A 17,500-nucleotide genomic window follows, 5' to 3' on the forward strand; every position below is an offset into this window, starting at 1 on the left:
CACTCTCCCCTCCTTTACCCCCAACTAACCAGGCCTGCTCTCCCTAACACGTAACTCGCCACACCTCAGCCGGCCTGATTAGGGTATAAAGGCTGGAAATTGTGCTTAGTGACCATCTCTATATACGCTCTCTCCCGCTGCGTCCCGCGCACTGACCTTTCAGTGCGTCCGTCTCGATGTCCACCAGAGGCCTCCCCACCAGCGCGATCTGATCCACGTCGTAATGCAGCTTCCGGACCACACCATCGTACCGGCTGGTGATGGTCACCGAGGCCTTGTCACTCTGCACCTCGCAGATACTGTCAAACTGGGACAACCGTGTCACCTTCCTTCACGTACCTGCGAGCAGAGGGACACGCGGTGACACCTTCCCTTATATACAGAGACATGACAGGGGCACCGTCCCTTATATACAGAGACATGACAGGGGCACTGTCCCTTATATACAGAGACATGACAGGGACACCGTCCCTTATATACAAAGACATGTCAGGGGCACCGTCCCTTATATACAGAGACATGTCAGGGGCACCGTCCCTTATATACAGAGACATGACAGGGGCACCGTCCCTTATATACAGAGACATGACAGGGACATCGTCCCTTATATACAGAGACATGACAGGGGCACCGTCCCTTATATACAGAGACATGACAGGGGCACCGTCCCTTATATACAGAGACATGACAGGGACACCGTCCCTTATATACAGAGACATGACAGGGACACCGTCCCTTATATACAAAGACATGTCAGGGGCACCGTCCCTTATATACAGAGACATGTCAGGGGCAACCGTCCCTTATATACAGAGACATGACAGGGGCACCGTCCCTTATATACAGAGACATGACAGGGGCACCGTCCCTTATATACAGAGACATGACAGGGGCACCGTCCCTTATATACAGAGACATGACAGGGACACCGTCCCTTATATACAGAGACATGACAGGGACACACTCTGTACTCATGTACTCTACAAGAGCAGGGCTACATGCCATCAACACATTCTGTTTATCAGGGTAGTGGGTGCATGGAGCAGTCTCCCAGCACAGGTGTGCGGAGACACACAGGAAGTGAACAAGTATCGGGATAAAGAAGCCTGGCAGGAGTCCGGAAAATCTAGAAATGATGTGAGAGTCAAGAGCAGGTATTGAAATTGTCTCCCTGCCTGGGCTGCGGTATCCCCCCCCCCACCCCGCGGTATCCCCCCCCCCTCACCCCGGGCCGCGGTATCCCCCCCTCACCCCGGGCCGCGGTATCCCCCCCCCTCACCCCGGGCCGCGGTATCCCCCCCCCCTCACCCCCGGGCCGCGGTATCCCCCCCCCCTCACCCCGGGCTGCGGTATCCTCCCCCCCTCACCCCGGGCCGCGGTATCCCCCCCCCCTCATCCCGGGCCGCGGTATCCCCCCCCCCCTCATCCCGGGCCGCGGTATCCCCCCCCCCTCACCCCGGGCCGCGGTATCCCCCCCCCCCTCATCCCGGGCCGCGGTATCCCCCCCCCCTCATCCCGGGCCGCGGTATCCCCCCCACCTCACCCCGGGCCGCGGTATCCCCCCCCACCTCACCCCGGGCCGCGGTATCCCCCCCCCCTCATCCCGGGCCGCGGTATCCCCCCCCCCCTCATCCCAGGCCGCGGTATCCCCCCCCCTCACCCCGGGCCGCGGTATCCCCCCCCCCCCCTCACCCCGGTATCCCCCCCCCTCACCCCGGTATCCCCCCCCCCCCCTCACCCCTGGTCGCGGTATCCCCCCCTCACCCCGGGCTGCGGTATCCTCCCCCCCTCACCCCGGGCCACGGTAACCCCCCCCTCACCCCGGGCCGCAGTATCCCCCCCCCCCCTCACCACTGGTCGCGGTATCCCCCCCTCACCCCGGGCCGCGGTATCCCCCCCCTCACCCCGGGCCGCGGTATCCCCCCCCTCCTCCCCCGGGCATGAACAGGTTAACACCCAGCGCTGACGTGGAGAAAAGAGTAAACACCCAGTGTGATGCGGTTAAAGAATAAACACAATATGAGGAAAGACTAAAAACAGATTCACGTGGAAGAACTTGTCATGTTTGTTTGGGATTCTGCTCCCGTCTCCTCCTCTCCCGCAGTATCCACCTTTTATACATAATAATAATAATAATGCCAGCGCGTAACACAGTTTTTTCAAAATAAAAATGGAGTATTAAAAGCGCTTTTATATTCCATTTTATTATTTTTAAAATAACTATATTATGCGCTGGCATTTTCTATTTATTATTTTTATAAAGGCGGTGTGTCTCTGAGTACTGTATCCTGTGCAGAGCAATGTGGCAGGAGGCCGGGGGAGGGGAGGCCCGGGGGAGGGGAGGCCCGGGGGAGGGGAGGCCCGGGGGAGGGGAGGCCCGGGGGGAGGGGAGGCCCGGGGGACGGGAGGCCCCGGGGGACGGGAGGCCCGGGGGACAGGGGGGCCTAGGGGACCCCAGGGGACAGGAGGCCCAGGGGACGGGAGGCCCAGAGGACAGGAGGACGGGAGGCCCGGGGGACGGGAGGCCCGGGGGACGGGAGGCCCGGGGGGACAGGGGGGCCTAGGGGACCCCCAGGGGACAGGAGGCCCGGGGGACGGGAGGCCCAGAGGACAGGAGGACGGGAGGCCCGGGGGACGGGAGGCCCGGGGGACGGGAGGCCCGGGGGACGGGATGCCCGGGGGACAGGGGGGCCTAGGGGACCCCAGGGGACAGGAGGCCCGGGGGACGGGAGGCCCAGAGGACAGGAGGACGGGAGGCCCGGGGGACGGGAGGCCCGGGGGACGGGAGGCCCGGGGGACAGGGGGGCCTAGGGGACCCCAGGGGACAGGAGGCCCGGGGGACGGGAGGCCCAGAGGACAGGAGGACGGGAGGCCCGGGGGACGGGAGGCCCGGGGGACGGGAGGCCCGGGGGGCGGGAGGCCCGGGGGGCGGGAGGCCCGGGGGACAGGAGGACGGGAGGCCCGGGGGACGGGAGGCCCGGGGGACGGGAGGCCCGGGGGACGGGAGGCCCGGGGGACAGGAGGACAGGAAGCCCGGGGGACAGGAGGACAGGAGGCCCGGGGGACGGGAGGCCCGGGGGACGGGAGGCCCGGGGGACAGGAGGCCCGGGGGACAGGAAGACAGGAGGCCCGGGGGACAGGAGGCCAATATAGAGACCCTGCCTCCCCCAATCCCAATATAGAGACCCTGCCTCATCCCAATCCCAATATAGAGACCCTGCCTCCCCCAATCCCAATATAGAGACCCTGCCTCCCCCAATCCCAATATAGAGACCCTGCCTCCCCCAATCCCATTATAGAGACCCTGCCTCCCCCAATCCCAATATAGAGACCCTGCCTCCCCCAATCCCAATATAGAGACCCTGCCTCCCCCCAATCCCAATATAGAGACCCTGCCTCCCCCAATCCCAATATAGAGACCCTGCCTCCCCCAATCCCAATATAGAGACCCTGCCTCCCCCAATCCCAATATAGAGACTCTGCCTCCCCCAATGAGTAAGTAGAGAAGGAGAAAAACTGGAAGAGCACTACTGTAGGTATCAAAAAAGTAGAAAGGAGGGTGCGCATCCCATAAAAAAGATTATTTATTGATCATGGAAAAACAGGGCAATGGAGAGCCCCACCAACGTTTCACGCTTCACAGAGCGTTTTCTCAAGGTATACCTAGCACAACTTTATTAACACATATATATATATATATAGACACAAACTGACATAACCAGCCAATATTCACAGCTCACATGCGATACACAACATGTTTTCTGTGTAAATATATATTTAAAGTTTATTGATTTTAATAATGTTATGTGTTTGTATTTCCCAGCACACTATGTGTTCACCCTCTGTGCTGCGCATAATTCTGCGCTCATGCTTTTCATTCTCCCACCCCGCACTTCTTGTATTGTGTGAGCCTCTGACGCGACGGTTGGTATTGCGCAAGCGCACTCCGCCGATGGTCCGGAGCTCACTGTTTCTGCTCCCACTGCGGAGAGGGACTAGTGTCTTGCAGAGCGCAGCTGCGCGCGCACTTAGAGCCCCAGTGAGGTATACAGTCAGGGCTATTTGATGACGCGCTCTCCCCACGCCCCCCATTGACATGGAGGACTCTCCCTCAGTTGGTTACTGCGCTAGCGCGTACTACTGGGGGTTGCTAGACCACGCATGTCTCCGGATTGGTAGTTGGGGGCGGAGTTAGTCACTGTCGTCCCTGTGTCTGAATATACTGATTAGGTGTATACACATCAGAAGATCATTAGCAATCAGAGAGGGTGTATCGTATGTGAGCTGCGAGTATTGGCTGGTTATGTCATTCTGTGTCTATATATATATATATGTTAATAAAGTTGTGATATGTATACATTGAGAAAGCGCTCTGTGAAGTGTGAAACGTTAGTAGGGCTCTCCATTGCCCTGTTTTTCCATGACCAATAAATAATCTTTTTATGGGATGCGCACCCTCCTTTCTACTTTTTTGATCACTACAGCAGTGCTCTTCCAGTTTTTTCTCCTTCTCTACTAGCCTACCCCTTGGATGGACGCACACCTGGGGACCCCTCACCTTTGGACGGAAGCACACCTGGGGACCCCTCACCTTTGGATGGAAGCACACCTGGGGACCCCTCACCTTTGGACGGAAGCACACCTGGGGACCCCTCACCTTTGGATCGCATGGACTGTGCAGCACTCAGAGTGAGTCAATCGCTTGCTACATGTTTTCCTGTTCAGGACTTTATTTAGACAATTGGTACATTATAGGGTGTTATTATACTCAATCTTCCTGGGGTTATTGTTAACAGCATCACTTATTAGTGAGCTTACCATCCGGGACTGTAACCCAGTACCTGTCTTCTATCAAGTTTATATTTAGGGGTCCCCCCTACTATTTAGGGGTCCCCCCTACAAGTACCTGGTTATTCATTCATTTATCCTACTGTTGGGGTCTTTAGCATCACACAGTCACATGGTCTGCCCAATGAGTCAGTGCCTGAAAACTCAATTTTGTGAGGTGTGCACTTCCCACCCCCCCCCCCCCCCCCACGTATGCGAGGTGTAATCTCTCCCCCTCTGGGTATGTGAGGTGTAATCTCTTCCCCCCCCCCTCCGGGTATGTGAAGTGTAATATATCCCCCCCCCTTCCGGTACGTGAGGTATAATCTCCCCCCCCCCCCCCCCCTGGGTATGTGAGGTGTAATCTCTCCCCCCCCTCCGGGTATGTGAGGTGTAATCTCTCCCCTCCTTCCCCTCCTAGTATGTGAGGTGTAATCCCCCCCCTGGGTGTGTGAGGTGCAATATCCCCCCCCCCCCCCAGGTGTGTGAGGTGTAATCCCCCCCCTTGTGTGAGTTACAGAGCCACATGCTGCTGTTCTAGTTGCCTTAGAGGCCTCTCTGGCTGCTACTGTTAAGATCTCCCGGACAGTAAGTAACTGTAAGGCACGTTCTATAGTGCCGCGCGGCGCGCGGATTTTTAGTTGGCTGACGTCAGTCAGCCTTTCTATAGAAGGGCCGCGCACGGCAGGGAGAGGGGAGCCGACAGACAGCGGCAAAGATGAGGAAATTCATCTTTTCGCGCCACTGCCTGCGCTCAAATGTGTGTGTGTGTCGTGTGTGGGTCTGCGCTAAATACATTTTTTTATTTTTAACAATGTTTTTTCTTTAATAAATTACACAAACACACATATACACACACACACACAAACACATATACACTGTATACCCACACAGTATATACACGAAAAGAATGCAGCACGTGCACGCGCTTTCGCATAGGCACGCGCGGGCCGCATGCTGTATAGAACGGCCCTAAGACTCCAATGCGAATGTTCATAGTGCACGTGCGCGGCGACCAATACTTTGCGCGACAAACTTGTTTGAATTTGCCGCACGATGGCCGGGTCACGTGAGAGCTTCTCCCAACGAGGGCGAACCAGCAACGGGAACACCCTTAGGCCCGCTCCCCCCCCCCCCCCACAATCCTGCAGGCCACGGATTGTAGTACAAGCGTGTGTGATGTCTGGAGATCTGGTCGCTCGCGCGCCTGTACTATGGACGAGGCCTAACGTGTGACGCAGGCAGCAGACGGTTACCCGCTGTGGGCAGAGACATCACCTACCAGTCTTTTACCGTAACTTCTGTGATCCCTTCTCCGATGTCCGACAGCTTAAACTGGACAATCTGACCATTCAGAGCTGGAAAACAAACAGCACTCGCTACTGTGTATGCACGAGAGAGAGACGTGTGTGCGTGAGGGTGAGAGACGGGGCGTGTGTGCGGGCGAGAGACGGAGCGTGCGGGCGACTTACAGGAGGCTGTTCTGAAGAGTCTGTGCTGGATGCCCCCGGGTGCCGACAGACGGAGGAATGAGAGTCTCAGCGCCTGAATCCTACTGCAAGAGCGGAGCTGCCGCACACTGACCTGGGGAGAGACGGGGTATACAGACAGCCCGTGCACACAGGAGACAGGGTATACAGACAGGATATACTGACAGCCTGAACACACACAGAGACAGTATATACAGACAGCCCGTACACACAGAGAGACAGTATATACAGACAGCTCGTACACAGAGACAGGATATACAGACAGCCCGTACACAGAGACAGGATATACAGACAGCCCGTACACAGAGACAAGATATGCAGACAGCCCGTACACACAGGAGACAGGATATACACAGACAGCCCGTACACACACTGAGACGGGATATACAGACAGCCCGTACACACACTGAGACGGGATATACAGATAGCCCGTACACAGAGACAAGATATACAGACAGCCCGTACACAGAGACAAGATATACAGACAGCCCGTACACAGAGACAAGATATACAGACAGCCCGTACACAGAGACAAGATATGCAGACAGCCCGTACACACAGGAGACAGGATATACACAGACAGCCCGTACACACACTGAGACGGGATATACAGACAGCCCGTACACACACTGAGACGGGATATACAGACAGCCCGTACACACACTGAGACGGATATACAGACAGCAGGGTATACAGACAGCCCATACAGAGAGAGACAGGGTATACATACAGCCCTTACACACAGAGACAGGGTATACAGACAGCCCATACAGAGAGAGATCGGGTATACAGTCAGCCCATACAGCGAGACAGTTCATACACAGAGTCTATACACAGGCACAGTTTATACAGCCAGCCCGTACACAGAGTCTATGCAGATAGTAAGTGCATAGAGACAGTCTATACAGACAGCCCGTACAGCGAGGCAGTTCATACACAGACAGTTCCCACACACAGAATCTATACGGACAAGTGACACTGATCCCATTCAGACGGTACAGGCTGGGTGCAGTGGGATCACCAGATAACCCGTTAGGACAGACATCACAATCCTTTATTTACAGCTGATTTCTTCCCCCTGGTGATGTGTTAATAGGGGGAGGATCAGGGGGCCACACGTCTATGGATCCCCCTGAAGAGCAGAGGGACCAATGCTGGGGAACATTATGAATAGGGGGATCCTTATGGGGTGATGTGCCATAAATAAGGGCGGAGACTGTAATATGGCCACCACACTAACGTGCATAGGATTATTATCAGTGTGTGACACGGGAATCCCACTGCAGCCTGTGGGGATGTTACTATAAGGGCACAATTAATATTGCCACCCCCACTGAAGACAACAGGAGACAGTGACATGCTCAGCTGCTCTGTGTGTGTATATAGGAGGGCGCATTTAATATGGCTCCTCACCGTCCGTCCCAGTGACCGGTACGTGATCCTCAGCGCTCTCACCGCCGCCATCTTATCCCGGAAGCTGCCGGAGGCACAAGAAATCCGACCAGCCAATCAGGTGCAGAGGCCGGGGGGAGGCGACCAATCAAGAGCGAGGGGCGGGGCCAAACGCGAGCCAAGGTGTCAGCGAGAAAGGGGGAGTGTGAAGGGGAGTAAGGGGGTGTGTGGGGCCGGCGGCCAATCAGAGAAGGGAGAGTGGTGACCAATCGGACTCCTGGGCGCCACTGAGGGGGCGTGGTGAATCAATAGGGGGAGGAGCCGTGTCAAGGACATCAGTGTGTATATAACTATATAGTGTCAGTACAGGAGGGCCCCACTAATATGTCGGGTTCCGTTCTGAGGACCCGCCGTAAGGCAAAAATCGGCGGAAAATGGAACCGGCGATTTTCGTTAGGTGCGCATGCGCAGACCGGCAATGCACCCCTCCATTCCGCGCATGCACGACCCCTGGTCGGCCCGTTCTGCGCATGCGTAACCCCTGGTCAGCCCGTTCTGCTCATGCGTGACCCCTGGTCGGCCCGCTCTGCGCATGCGTTACCCCTGGTCGGCCCGTTCTGCGCATGCGTGACCCCTGGTCAGCCCGTTCTGCTCATGCGTGACCCCTGGTCGGCCCATTCTGCACATGCGTGACCCCTGGTCGGCCCATTCTGCACATGCGTGAACTCTGGTCAGCCCGTTCTGCGCATGCGTGACCCCGGGCCGGCCCGTTCTGCGCATGCGTGGACATGGCGGCCCCCTTCTCGGCACCACCGTATCGGCGGATCGCTGAAAAGCGGGGTGCCGAGAAGCCGGGCCCTGCTGTGTGTATATATATATATATATACCAACATTGGATCTATATCCAGTAAAATGAAAAGGACCTGCTGACTTGGGAAGTGGGGAGGGGCTTAAACCCTGGGAGGGAGGGACCCCTAACCTCCAACAGCTGAGACAGCTGAAAATAAGTTTTAAACAACTGTAAGGGACCGGGGGGCACGGGCCGCGCAACAGGTCCCTCCGATCCTACCTCATCTGCAGCCGCCACTGTCTCTCTTCTCCGCCCTGCTCCGGCGCGGTCGGGCACCTCTCCTCCCCCCGCGTCTACTGGGTCTCTTCTGGGCCGCGCACGTCCGCCGGTCGGCATTACAGGGCGCACCTCTTGTGCCTTTGCGGCCTCTACATATATATATATATATATATATTTTTTTTGTGGGGGCTCAGGGGTCCCCAAAAAGAGCTTGCTGGGGTTCTGTGTGTTGCCAATTCTTGGAGTCAGGAAGGAATTTATTTTCCCCTTATGAGATATCATTAGATGATATGACTCTGGGGTTGTTTGTTTGCCTTCCTCTGGATCAATAAGGAAGTATAGATATAGGATAAAGTATCTGTTGCCTAAATTTAGCATAGGTTGAACTTGATGGACGTACGTCTTTTTCAACCTCACAACTATGTAACTATGTAACTGTGTAACTCAACAGGTTGTTGTCTGTCTGTACCGCGATGGAAACTCCGTATAAGTAGTCATGGAGTTTGTCGACTACGGCCTACTTGAGTGCGAGGAATTCTGGTTTGTGGACTCCGGTTTGCGGAATCATCCCCTGTCCCCCTGCATTTGGAACCAACTGTTCCAGAGGTCTCTGTGGAGACCAGACAGGTAATCCAGGCTGCGTCGTTTCCAGAGACTGACTTACTGTTCCCTTTACCTGTTCCCATTCCCCCACACTTAGGCCTCAGCCAGGGTTCCTGCTGGCGTGCGGAGGCGCGCTGAGGCTCAGGGAAAGCGAATGCTTAGACAGCGCGCCGACCGGGGGCGTGTCGGCGGGCGGGCCAGTGACGTCACGGAGCTGGTTCGCCCTCATTGGGCGAACTGCTCACGTGACCGGCCCTGCGCTCCAGCGAGCGCTAAAATACTAAAGCCGCTCTCATTGCGGCTGTAGGGGCTCACAGGTAAGTACAAGCGCGCCTCACGCGCTGACCATGCCCGAGGCCTTAGAGACTAAGGGTGGGTGGTCAGTATTAGGACACAGTTCAGGGATGCGGTGAAAGCTGACCCCAGCTTAGAAGGCATGAGACTTCGGGTGTCCGAGTCTAAAGCAAGCGAGGGGTCAGACCACTTTCTGTGGCACCGCGGGCTCTTGTATAGAGAGCAAGGATCTACCAGGTTATTTGGAGTCTGGACAGGTAGAAGACAGCTAGTGGTACCCAGGGAGTATAGGCAGCAGGTAGCCCACTCCATTCCACTAGCGGGGCATCAGAGGGTCACTCGGACGAGAGCCGGCTGTTGCAGCGTTACTACTGGCCGGGGGCATCAGGGCCTGTGGCAGATTTCTGCTGATCCTGTCATGCCTGCCAGCGAGTAAGTAAGGCGGGTGATCATGTGAAGGTACCCCTGAACCCGTTACCGGTAATAGGGGAACCCTTCCAGCCGGTAGCTATGGACATAGTGGGACCCCTCATAATCCCCAGCTGGACGGGTGAGCGTTACATCCTCACGGTGGTGGACTTTGCCACCCGGTACCCTGAGGCTGTAGTGCTTGCCACCATCTATGCTAGGGCAGTAGCCAAGGCATTGCTAGTCATTTTAACTAGGGTAGGTTTCCCTAGCGAGATCCTAACCGATCAAGGGTCACAATTCATGAGTGAATTGTTACAGTGTCTCTGGGATGCGTGCGAGATGAAGCACCAGCGCACGACCCCTTATCACCCCCAAATGAACGGACTATGTGAGAGGTTCAATAGTACCCTGAAGCAGATGCTTCATGCGTTTATAGAGGCGGAGGGGAAAGACTGAGAGATTCACCTGCAGCACTTGCTGTTTTCTTACCGAGAGGTACCGCAAGAATATACCGGCTTTTCTCCCTTCGAGCTGCTATATGGTCGCAGGGTACAGGGACCTCTGGACCTATTCCGTGAGAGTTGGGAAGGGGAGACTACCAATACTGATGCTTCTGTGCTTCAGTATGTGGTAGATCTGAGACCGGCTAGAGATGCTCATGGGGTTGGCACAGGACAACCTTAGGGATGCTCAGACCAAGCAGAAGACTTGGTAAGATCAGAATGCCCGTAGCAGAACATTCATCCCAGGACAGCAAGTACTTGTTATGAAGCCCACTCAGGAGAACAAATTAATGGCTGCCTGGTCTGGACTGTACACGGTTCTCAGGAAGATGAATGAGTGCAACTATGTTGTACAGTTAGATGGTGAGACAGGAAGAACTAAGACCTATCATGTTAGTATGCTCAAATAGTACCACTCACCGAGTGTGGCATCAGTGCTGGCAATCTGTAGCCCACCGATGGGGGATCCAGCGAGCAGTGCTCTGCCGGACCTCTTAGGGAGGCTAGGCAGGAGGGCACAGTGGAGCAGGTTGAGATAGGGTCCCAGTTAAGTTGGCATCAGAAAGCAGAAGCCAGGGCTATGTTACAGCAATATAGGGTTCTGTTCTCGGGCAAGCCGGGCAGAACGCATATCACAGATCATCTGGTACTCACAGGTGATCTGCGTCCTCTGCATAAGCATGCCTACCGGGTATCAGCAGAGGCGAAGGGCAGTATAGAGAGAGAGGTGGAAGAGATGCTGGCCCTAGGGGTAATAGTACCGTCCCAGAGCCCTTGGGCTTGTCCGGTAGTCCTAGTACCTAAGAAGGACGGGTCCACCCGCTTATGTGTGGACTACCGGCAGCTCAATGCAGGGACGGTGTCAGATGCTTATCCCATGCCCCGCATGGATGAGCTGCTAGATGAGCTTGCGGGGGCAAAGTATCTGACGACCATGGATCTCAGTAAAGGGTATTAGCAGGTCCCTTTGACCCAAGAGGCTAGGGAGAAGTCAGCATTCATTACTCCGAGTGGCCTCTATGAGTTCTTAGTGATGCCATTTGGGACGAAGAATACCCCGGCTACCTTCCAACGCCTGGTCAATAAGTTGCTGGAAGGGATGCAAAGTTTTGCATGGGCATACGTGGATGACATTGCTGTGTTTAGTAATTCATGGGACACACATCTAGTGCATGTAGCAGCGGTGCTAGCCAGAATTAGGGAAGCAGGGCTTACATTGAAACCCAAGTGCTTAGTCGGAATGGCAGACGTACTGTACCTAGGGCACAGGGTGGGCGGAGGGCATCGTAAACCTGAGCCAGTTAAGGTTGAGGCGATAGTGCAGTGGCCCGTTCCCAAGACTGAGAAGCAGGTTATAGCTTTTTTAGGCACCGCTGGCTACTATAGGAAGTTTGTCCCACAGTACAGCGCCGTGGCTAAACCCTTGATAGATCTGACACAGAAGCGACTCTCAGTTCTGTTGTCTGGTCTCCCGCCTGTAAAGTCGCATTCCAGGCATTAAAGACCGCACTGGCCAGTGCTCCTATTCTTGCTGCACCGGACTACTCAAAAAAGTTTTGGGTGCAGACTGATGCCTCGGACTATGGCATCGGTGCTGTGCTCAGCCAAGTGGGGGAGGAGAGCATCCTGTGGTGTACCTGAGCAGGAAACTGCTGCCCAGGGAAGTGGCTTATTGAAAAAGAGTGCTTGGCGATCATATGGGCTCTACGTAAACTACAGCCCTATCTATACGGTCGCCGGTTCACAGTGATCACGGATCACAATCTCCTAAGTTGGCTACAACGGGTGCCTGGTGAGAATGCCAAACTGCTGCGCTGGAGTCTTGCCCTGCAAGAATTTGACTTAACCATCCAGCACAAGAAGGGCAGCGAGCATGGCAATGCGGATGTACTATCCCGCCAGGACAGTCCAAGTGAGCCTGTAACCTCAAGAGGTTTCCGGCCCGTCAAACCGCCGGACGAGGTGTTTGTAACAGCGCCTACACTTTGAGGTCGGGAGGTGTGACGGTGAGGGGGTACCCAGGCCAATAATAAAGGTATTATGCCCGGCTGGGTGCCCTGAGCTATATTTGGGAGTTTGAAGTGTCAGCTCTGCAACCCAGTTATGGCATGGGCACTGTATTTCAATAAAGATGTATGTGAGTTTTACTGTTCCAGGAGCGCCAACCAGCGGAGATTCCCAGGGCGAGAGTTTCAGGGGGGTTTTTACAGTAAAAATTTTGTAAGTGTGTGTTTGGGTAGAAGGGGACCAGAGTTGCTGGTTACCCCAAAAAATGTGCCCAGGAATCCTACCAGATTCCTGGGGACATGAAAACACAGACCACCGAGCAAAATCCTCCCTAGGAAGCAGTTAGCGTCTCACTGCCAGACCTCCTTGCTTCAGCACAGACCAGAACAGTAAGACCGGGCAGGGGGAAATCACAATTCAGGGTTCCCTGGTATATGCCCAAACCCCCAGAACCCAGTGTAGGGGTTCGGTGTCTTTCCCACAAGGTATAACGTGGCGAGAGGAAAAAGGTTTTTAAACTCGGCGCTTGAGGAATAAAAGCGGCTGTTTGCTAACTTTGGTTAGAAAGCTCCTAGCGCTCTGAAACTTGCTGTGCGCGTAGTTCAGTGAGAAACACGGAAAACACCCATAATGTCATTTTTATACGTTTGTATAAAAATTGATAAAAGTCCCCTCCCGCTGGCTTGATGCCACAATGTCTGCAAAAGTCTGGAGTTGAAAGGGCTCAGTGTCCCTCAGGTGTTAGGTGGGGAGGGGATCCTCAAGTACCCCCATCCTAGTGTAAAGTCAGGGCAGTTTGGCAAAAGGTGGCCAGCCCAGACTTAGTGTCGCCAGGGAGAGGGGCTGGGTCTCATATGCTAAGGAGCAAAGGTGCTAGGTTGGTACCCCCTCTGCCAGGTTTGCAAAGCATTTGGTAACTCCAGGATAGGTGGGAAAACTCATTCCCACGGAGGGATTGGCTGCACTAGTTAGAGGTAGGGATTTAAACTCTATAAGAATGCATGCAGCCCATCGGGGGTTGTTGGGGTTAGGGGGGCCTCTCAGCCTGTGACAGACATGGATAGAAGGGGGTGTTAGGGTTGGGGGGTGTCTCACAGCCTGTGACAAGCGCAGTTATAAGGGGGTGTTGGGGTTGGGGGGTGTCTCACAGCCTGTGACCGGCGCAGATATAAGGGGGTGTAGGGGTTATGGGGGGTCTCAGACTGTAACTGGCACAGATATAAGGGGGGTTGGGGGGTCTCTCCCGGCGCTCTCCCGGTTGGCAGCTGTTTGAGCGGGGGGAGGGGAGGAGGGGAATGTTGGGGGTGCCTGGGTGCCACTGCCACCCTCCGCATCCACTAGCCCCCCCTCCGCATCCATAAGCCCCCCTCCGCATCCACTAGCCCCTCTCCGCATACACTAGCCCCTCTCCGCATACACTAGCCCCACCCATGCATTCAGTTACCCACACACCCTCCCAGGCAGTCAGTCAAAGGCAGGCAGTCAACCACTCAGGCAGTCAGTCACCCACTCACCACCCAGGCTGTCAAGGGCCAATCACCCAAGGCAGTCACCCACCCAGTGACCCAGGCAGTCAGTCAGCCAGACAGTCATCACCCACCCACTCAGTCACCCAACCACCCAGGTAATCACCCACCCAGTCACCCACTCCCGTATTAACAATAACAAGAAAACAGTTAAGTAAAAGTTGCACGCTAAAAAAAAATTCCCGTGGTAGGTGCGCTATGGGATGGGAGGGGGGGTAGGTGCGCTATGGGATGGGAGGGCGGGGTAGGTGCGCTATGGGATGGGAGGGGGGGGTAGGTGCGCTATGGGATGGGAGGGGGGGGTAGGTGCGCTATGGGATGGGAGGGGGGTAGGTGCGCTATGGGATGGGAGGGGGGGGTAGGTGCGCTATGGGATGGGAGGGGGGGTAGGTGCGCTATGGGATGGGAGGGGGGTAGGTGCGCTATGGGATGGGAGGGGGGGTAGGTGCGCTATGGGATGGGAGGGCGGGGTAGGTGCGCTATGGGATGGGAGGGCGGGGTAGGTGCGCTATGGGATGGGAGGGCGGGGTAGGTGCGCTATGGGATGGGAGGGGGGGTAGGTGCGCTATGGGATGGGAGGGGGGGTAGGTGCGTTATGGGATGGGAGGGGGAGTAGGTGCGCTATGGGATGGGAGGGGGGGTAGGTGCGCTATGGGTTGGAAGGGGGGGTAGGTGCGCTATGGGATGGGAGGGGGGGTAGGTGCGCTATGGGATGGGAGGGGGGGTAGGTGCGCTATGGGATGGGAGGGGGGGTAGGTGCGCTATGGGATGGGAGGGGGGGTAGGTGCGCTATGGGATGGGAGGGGGGGTAGGTGCGCTATGGGATGGGAGGGGGGGTAGGTGCGCTATGGGATGGGAGGGGGGGGTAGGTGCGCTATGGGATGGGAGGGGGGGTAGGTGCGCTATGGGATGGGAGGGCGGGGTAGGTGCGCTATGGGATGGGAGGGGGGGTAGGTGCGCTATGGGATGGGAGGGGGGGTAGGTGCGTTATGGGATGGGAGGGGGGGTAGGTGCGCTATGGGATGGGAGGGGGGGTAGGTGCGCTATGGGTTGGAAGGGGGGGTAGGTGCGCAATGGGATGGGAGGGGGGGTAGGTGCGCTATGGGATGGGAGGGGGGGTAGGTGCGCTATGGGATGGGAGGGGGGTAGGTGCGCTATGGGATGGGAGGGGGGGTAGGTGCGCTATGGGATGGGAGGGGGGGTAGGTGCGCTATGGGATGGGAGGTAGGTGCGCTATGGGATGGGAGGGGGGGGGTAGGTGCGCTATGGGATGGGAGGGGGGGTAGGTGCGCTATGGGATGGGAGGGGGGGGTAGGTGCGCTATGGGATGGGAGGGGGGGTAGGTGCGCAATGGGATGGGAGGGGGGGTAGGTGCGCTATGGGATGGGAGGGGGGGTAGGTGCGCTATGGGATGGGAGGGGGGGTAGGTGCGCTATGGGATGGGAGGGGGGGTAGGTGCGCTATGGGATGGGAGGGGGGTAGGTGCGCTATGGGATGGGAGGGGGGGTAGGTGCGCTATGGGATGGGAGGGGGGGTAGGTGCGCTATGGGATGGGAGGTAGGTGCGCTATGGGATGGGAGGGGGGGGTAGGTGCGCTATGGGATGGGAGGGGGGGTAGGTGCGCTATGGGATGGGAGGGGGGGGTAGGTGCGCTATGGGATGGGAGGGGGGGTAGGTGCGCTATGGGATGGGAGGGGGGGTAGGTGCGCTATGGGATGGGAGGGGGGGTAGGTGCGCTATGGGATGGGAGGGGGGGTAGGTGCGCTATGGGATGGGAGGGGGGGTAGGTGCGCTATGGGATGGGAGGGGGGGTAGGTGCGCTATGGGATGGGAGGGGGGGGTAGGTGCGCTATGGGATGGGAGGGGGGGGTAGGTGCGCTATGGGATGGGAGGGGGGGTAGGTGCGCTATGGGATGGGAGGGGGGGTAGATGCGCTATGGGATGGGAGGGGGGATAGGTGCGCTATGGGATGGGAGGGGGGGTAGGTGCGCTATGGGAGGGGGGGTAGGTGCGCTATGGGATGGGAGGGGGGGTAGGTGCGCTATGGGATGGGAGGGGGGGTAGGTGCGCTATGGGATGGGAGGGGGGGTAGGTGCGCTATGGGATGAGAGGGGGGGTAGGTGCGCTATGGGATGGGAGGGGGGATAAGTGCGCTATGGGATGGGAGGGGGGGGATAAGTGCGCTATGGGATGGGAGGGGGGGTAGGTGCGCTATGGGATGGGAGGGGGGGTAGGTGCGCTATGGGATGGTAGGGGGGGTAGGTGCGCTATGGGAGGGGGGGTAGGTGCGCTATGGGATGGGAGGGGGGTAGGTGCGCTATGGGAGGGGGGGTAGGTGCGCGATGGGAGGGGGGGTAGGTGCGCTATGGGATGGGAGGGGGGGTAGGTGCGCTATGGGATGGGAGGGGGGGTAGGTGCGCTATGGGATGGGAGGGGGGGTAGGTGCGCTATGGGATGGGAGGGGGGGTAGGTGCGCTATGGGATGGGAGGGGGGGTAGGTGCGCTATGGGATGGGAGGGGGGGTAGGTGCGCTATGGGATGGGAGGGGGGTAGGTGCGCTATGGGATGGGAGGGGGGGTAGGTGCGCTATGGGATGGGAGGGGGGGTAGGTGCGCTATGGGATGGGAGGGGGGGTAGGTGCGCTATGGGATGGGAGGGGGGGTAGGTGCGCTATGGGATGGGAGGGGGGGTAGGTGCGCTATGGGATGGGAGGGGGGTAGGTGCGCTATGGGTTGGGAGGGGGGGTAGGTGCGCTATGGGATGGGAGGGGGGGTAGGTGCGCTATGGGATGGGAGGGGGGGTAGGTGCGCTATGGGATAGGAGGGGGGGTAGGTGCGCTATGGGATGGGAGGGGGGGTAGGTGCGCTATGGGATGGGAGGGGGGGTAGGTGCGCTATGGGATGGGAGGGGGGGTAGGTGCGCTATGGGATGGGAGGGGGGGTAGGTGCGCTATGGGATGGGAGGGGGGGTAGGTGCGCTATGGGATGGGAGGGGGGTAGGTGCGCTATGGGAGGGGGGGTAGGTGCGCTATGGGATGGGAGGGGGGGTAGGTGCGCTATGGGATGGGAGGGGGGTAGGTGCGCAATGGGATGGGAGGGGGGGTAGGTGCGTTATGGGATGGGAGGGGGGGTAGGTGCGCTATGGGATGGGAGGGGGGGGTAGGTGCGCTATGGGATGGGAGGGGGGTAGGTGCGCTATGGGATGGGAGGGGGGTAGGTGCGCTATGGGTTGGGAGGGGCGGTAGGTGCGCTATGGGTTGGGAGGGGCGGTAGGTGCGCTATGGGTTGGGAGGGGGGGTAGGTGCGCTATGGGTTGGGAGGGGGGGTAGGTGCGCTATGGGTTGGGAGGGGGGTAGGTGCGCTATGGGTTGGGAGGGGG

At 57.6% G+C, this 17,500-nt stretch overlaps 2 protein-coding genes across 2 annotated transcripts in view; one reads left to right on the forward strand and one right to left on the reverse strand.

The window, feature by feature from the left end:
* Window positions 1-127: 127 nt before the first annotated feature.
* On the reverse strand, window positions 128-7,876 carry LOC142486150 (lipoamide acyltransferase component of branched-chain alpha-keto acid dehydrogenase complex, mitochondrial-like). Its single transcript, XM_075584809.1, has 4 exons — window positions 7,731-7,876; window positions 6,300-6,411; window positions 6,110-6,185; window positions 128-339 (listed from the first exon to the last, which is right to left on the reverse strand). The coding sequence occupies exons 1-4, from the start codon at window positions 7,779-7,781 to the stop codon at window positions 303-305; spliced, it is 276 nt and encodes a 91-aa protein (XP_075440924.1). The 5' UTR covers window positions 7,782-7,876; the 3' UTR covers window positions 128-302.
* Window positions 7,877-9,386: 1,510 nt separating this feature from the next.
* Window positions 9,387-17,500, forward strand: part of RTCA (RNA 3'-terminal phosphate cyclase) — a 42,818-nt gene continuing 34,704 nt past the window's right edge. Inside the window, exon 1 of the mRNA XM_075584808.1 lies at window positions 9,387-9,405. The gene's annotated coding sequence lies outside the window, so the exon portion shown is untranslated. The remainder of the gene's footprint in view (window positions 9,406-17,500) is intronic.

The sequence above is a fragment of the Ascaphus truei genome, unplaced genomic scaffold, assembly GCF_040206685.1.
Source record: "Ascaphus truei isolate aAscTru1 unplaced genomic scaffold, aAscTru1.hap1 HAP1_SCAFFOLD_754, whole genome shotgun sequence".
Classification (NCBI taxonomy): domain Eukaryota; kingdom Metazoa; phylum Chordata; class Amphibia; order Anura; family Ascaphidae; genus Ascaphus; species Ascaphus truei.

What these genes read in the sequence shown, in the direction of transcription:
- LOC142486150 (XM_075584809.1), bottom strand. Translation starts at nt 7,781, where the DNA reads ATGGCGGCGGTGAGAGCGCTGAGGATCACGTACCGGTCACTGGGACGG. An exon ending in ACCGGTCACTGGGACGGACG is followed by an intron (nt 6,412 to 7,730) that starts GTGAGGAGCCAT and finishes GTCTCTCCCCAG; the next exon opens with GTCAGTGTGCGGCAGCTCCG. An exon ending in ACTCTTCAGAACAGCCTCCT is followed by an intron (nt 6,186 to 6,299) that starts GTAAGTCGCCCG and finishes TTTGTTTTCCAG; the next exon opens with CTCTGAATGGTCAGATTGTC.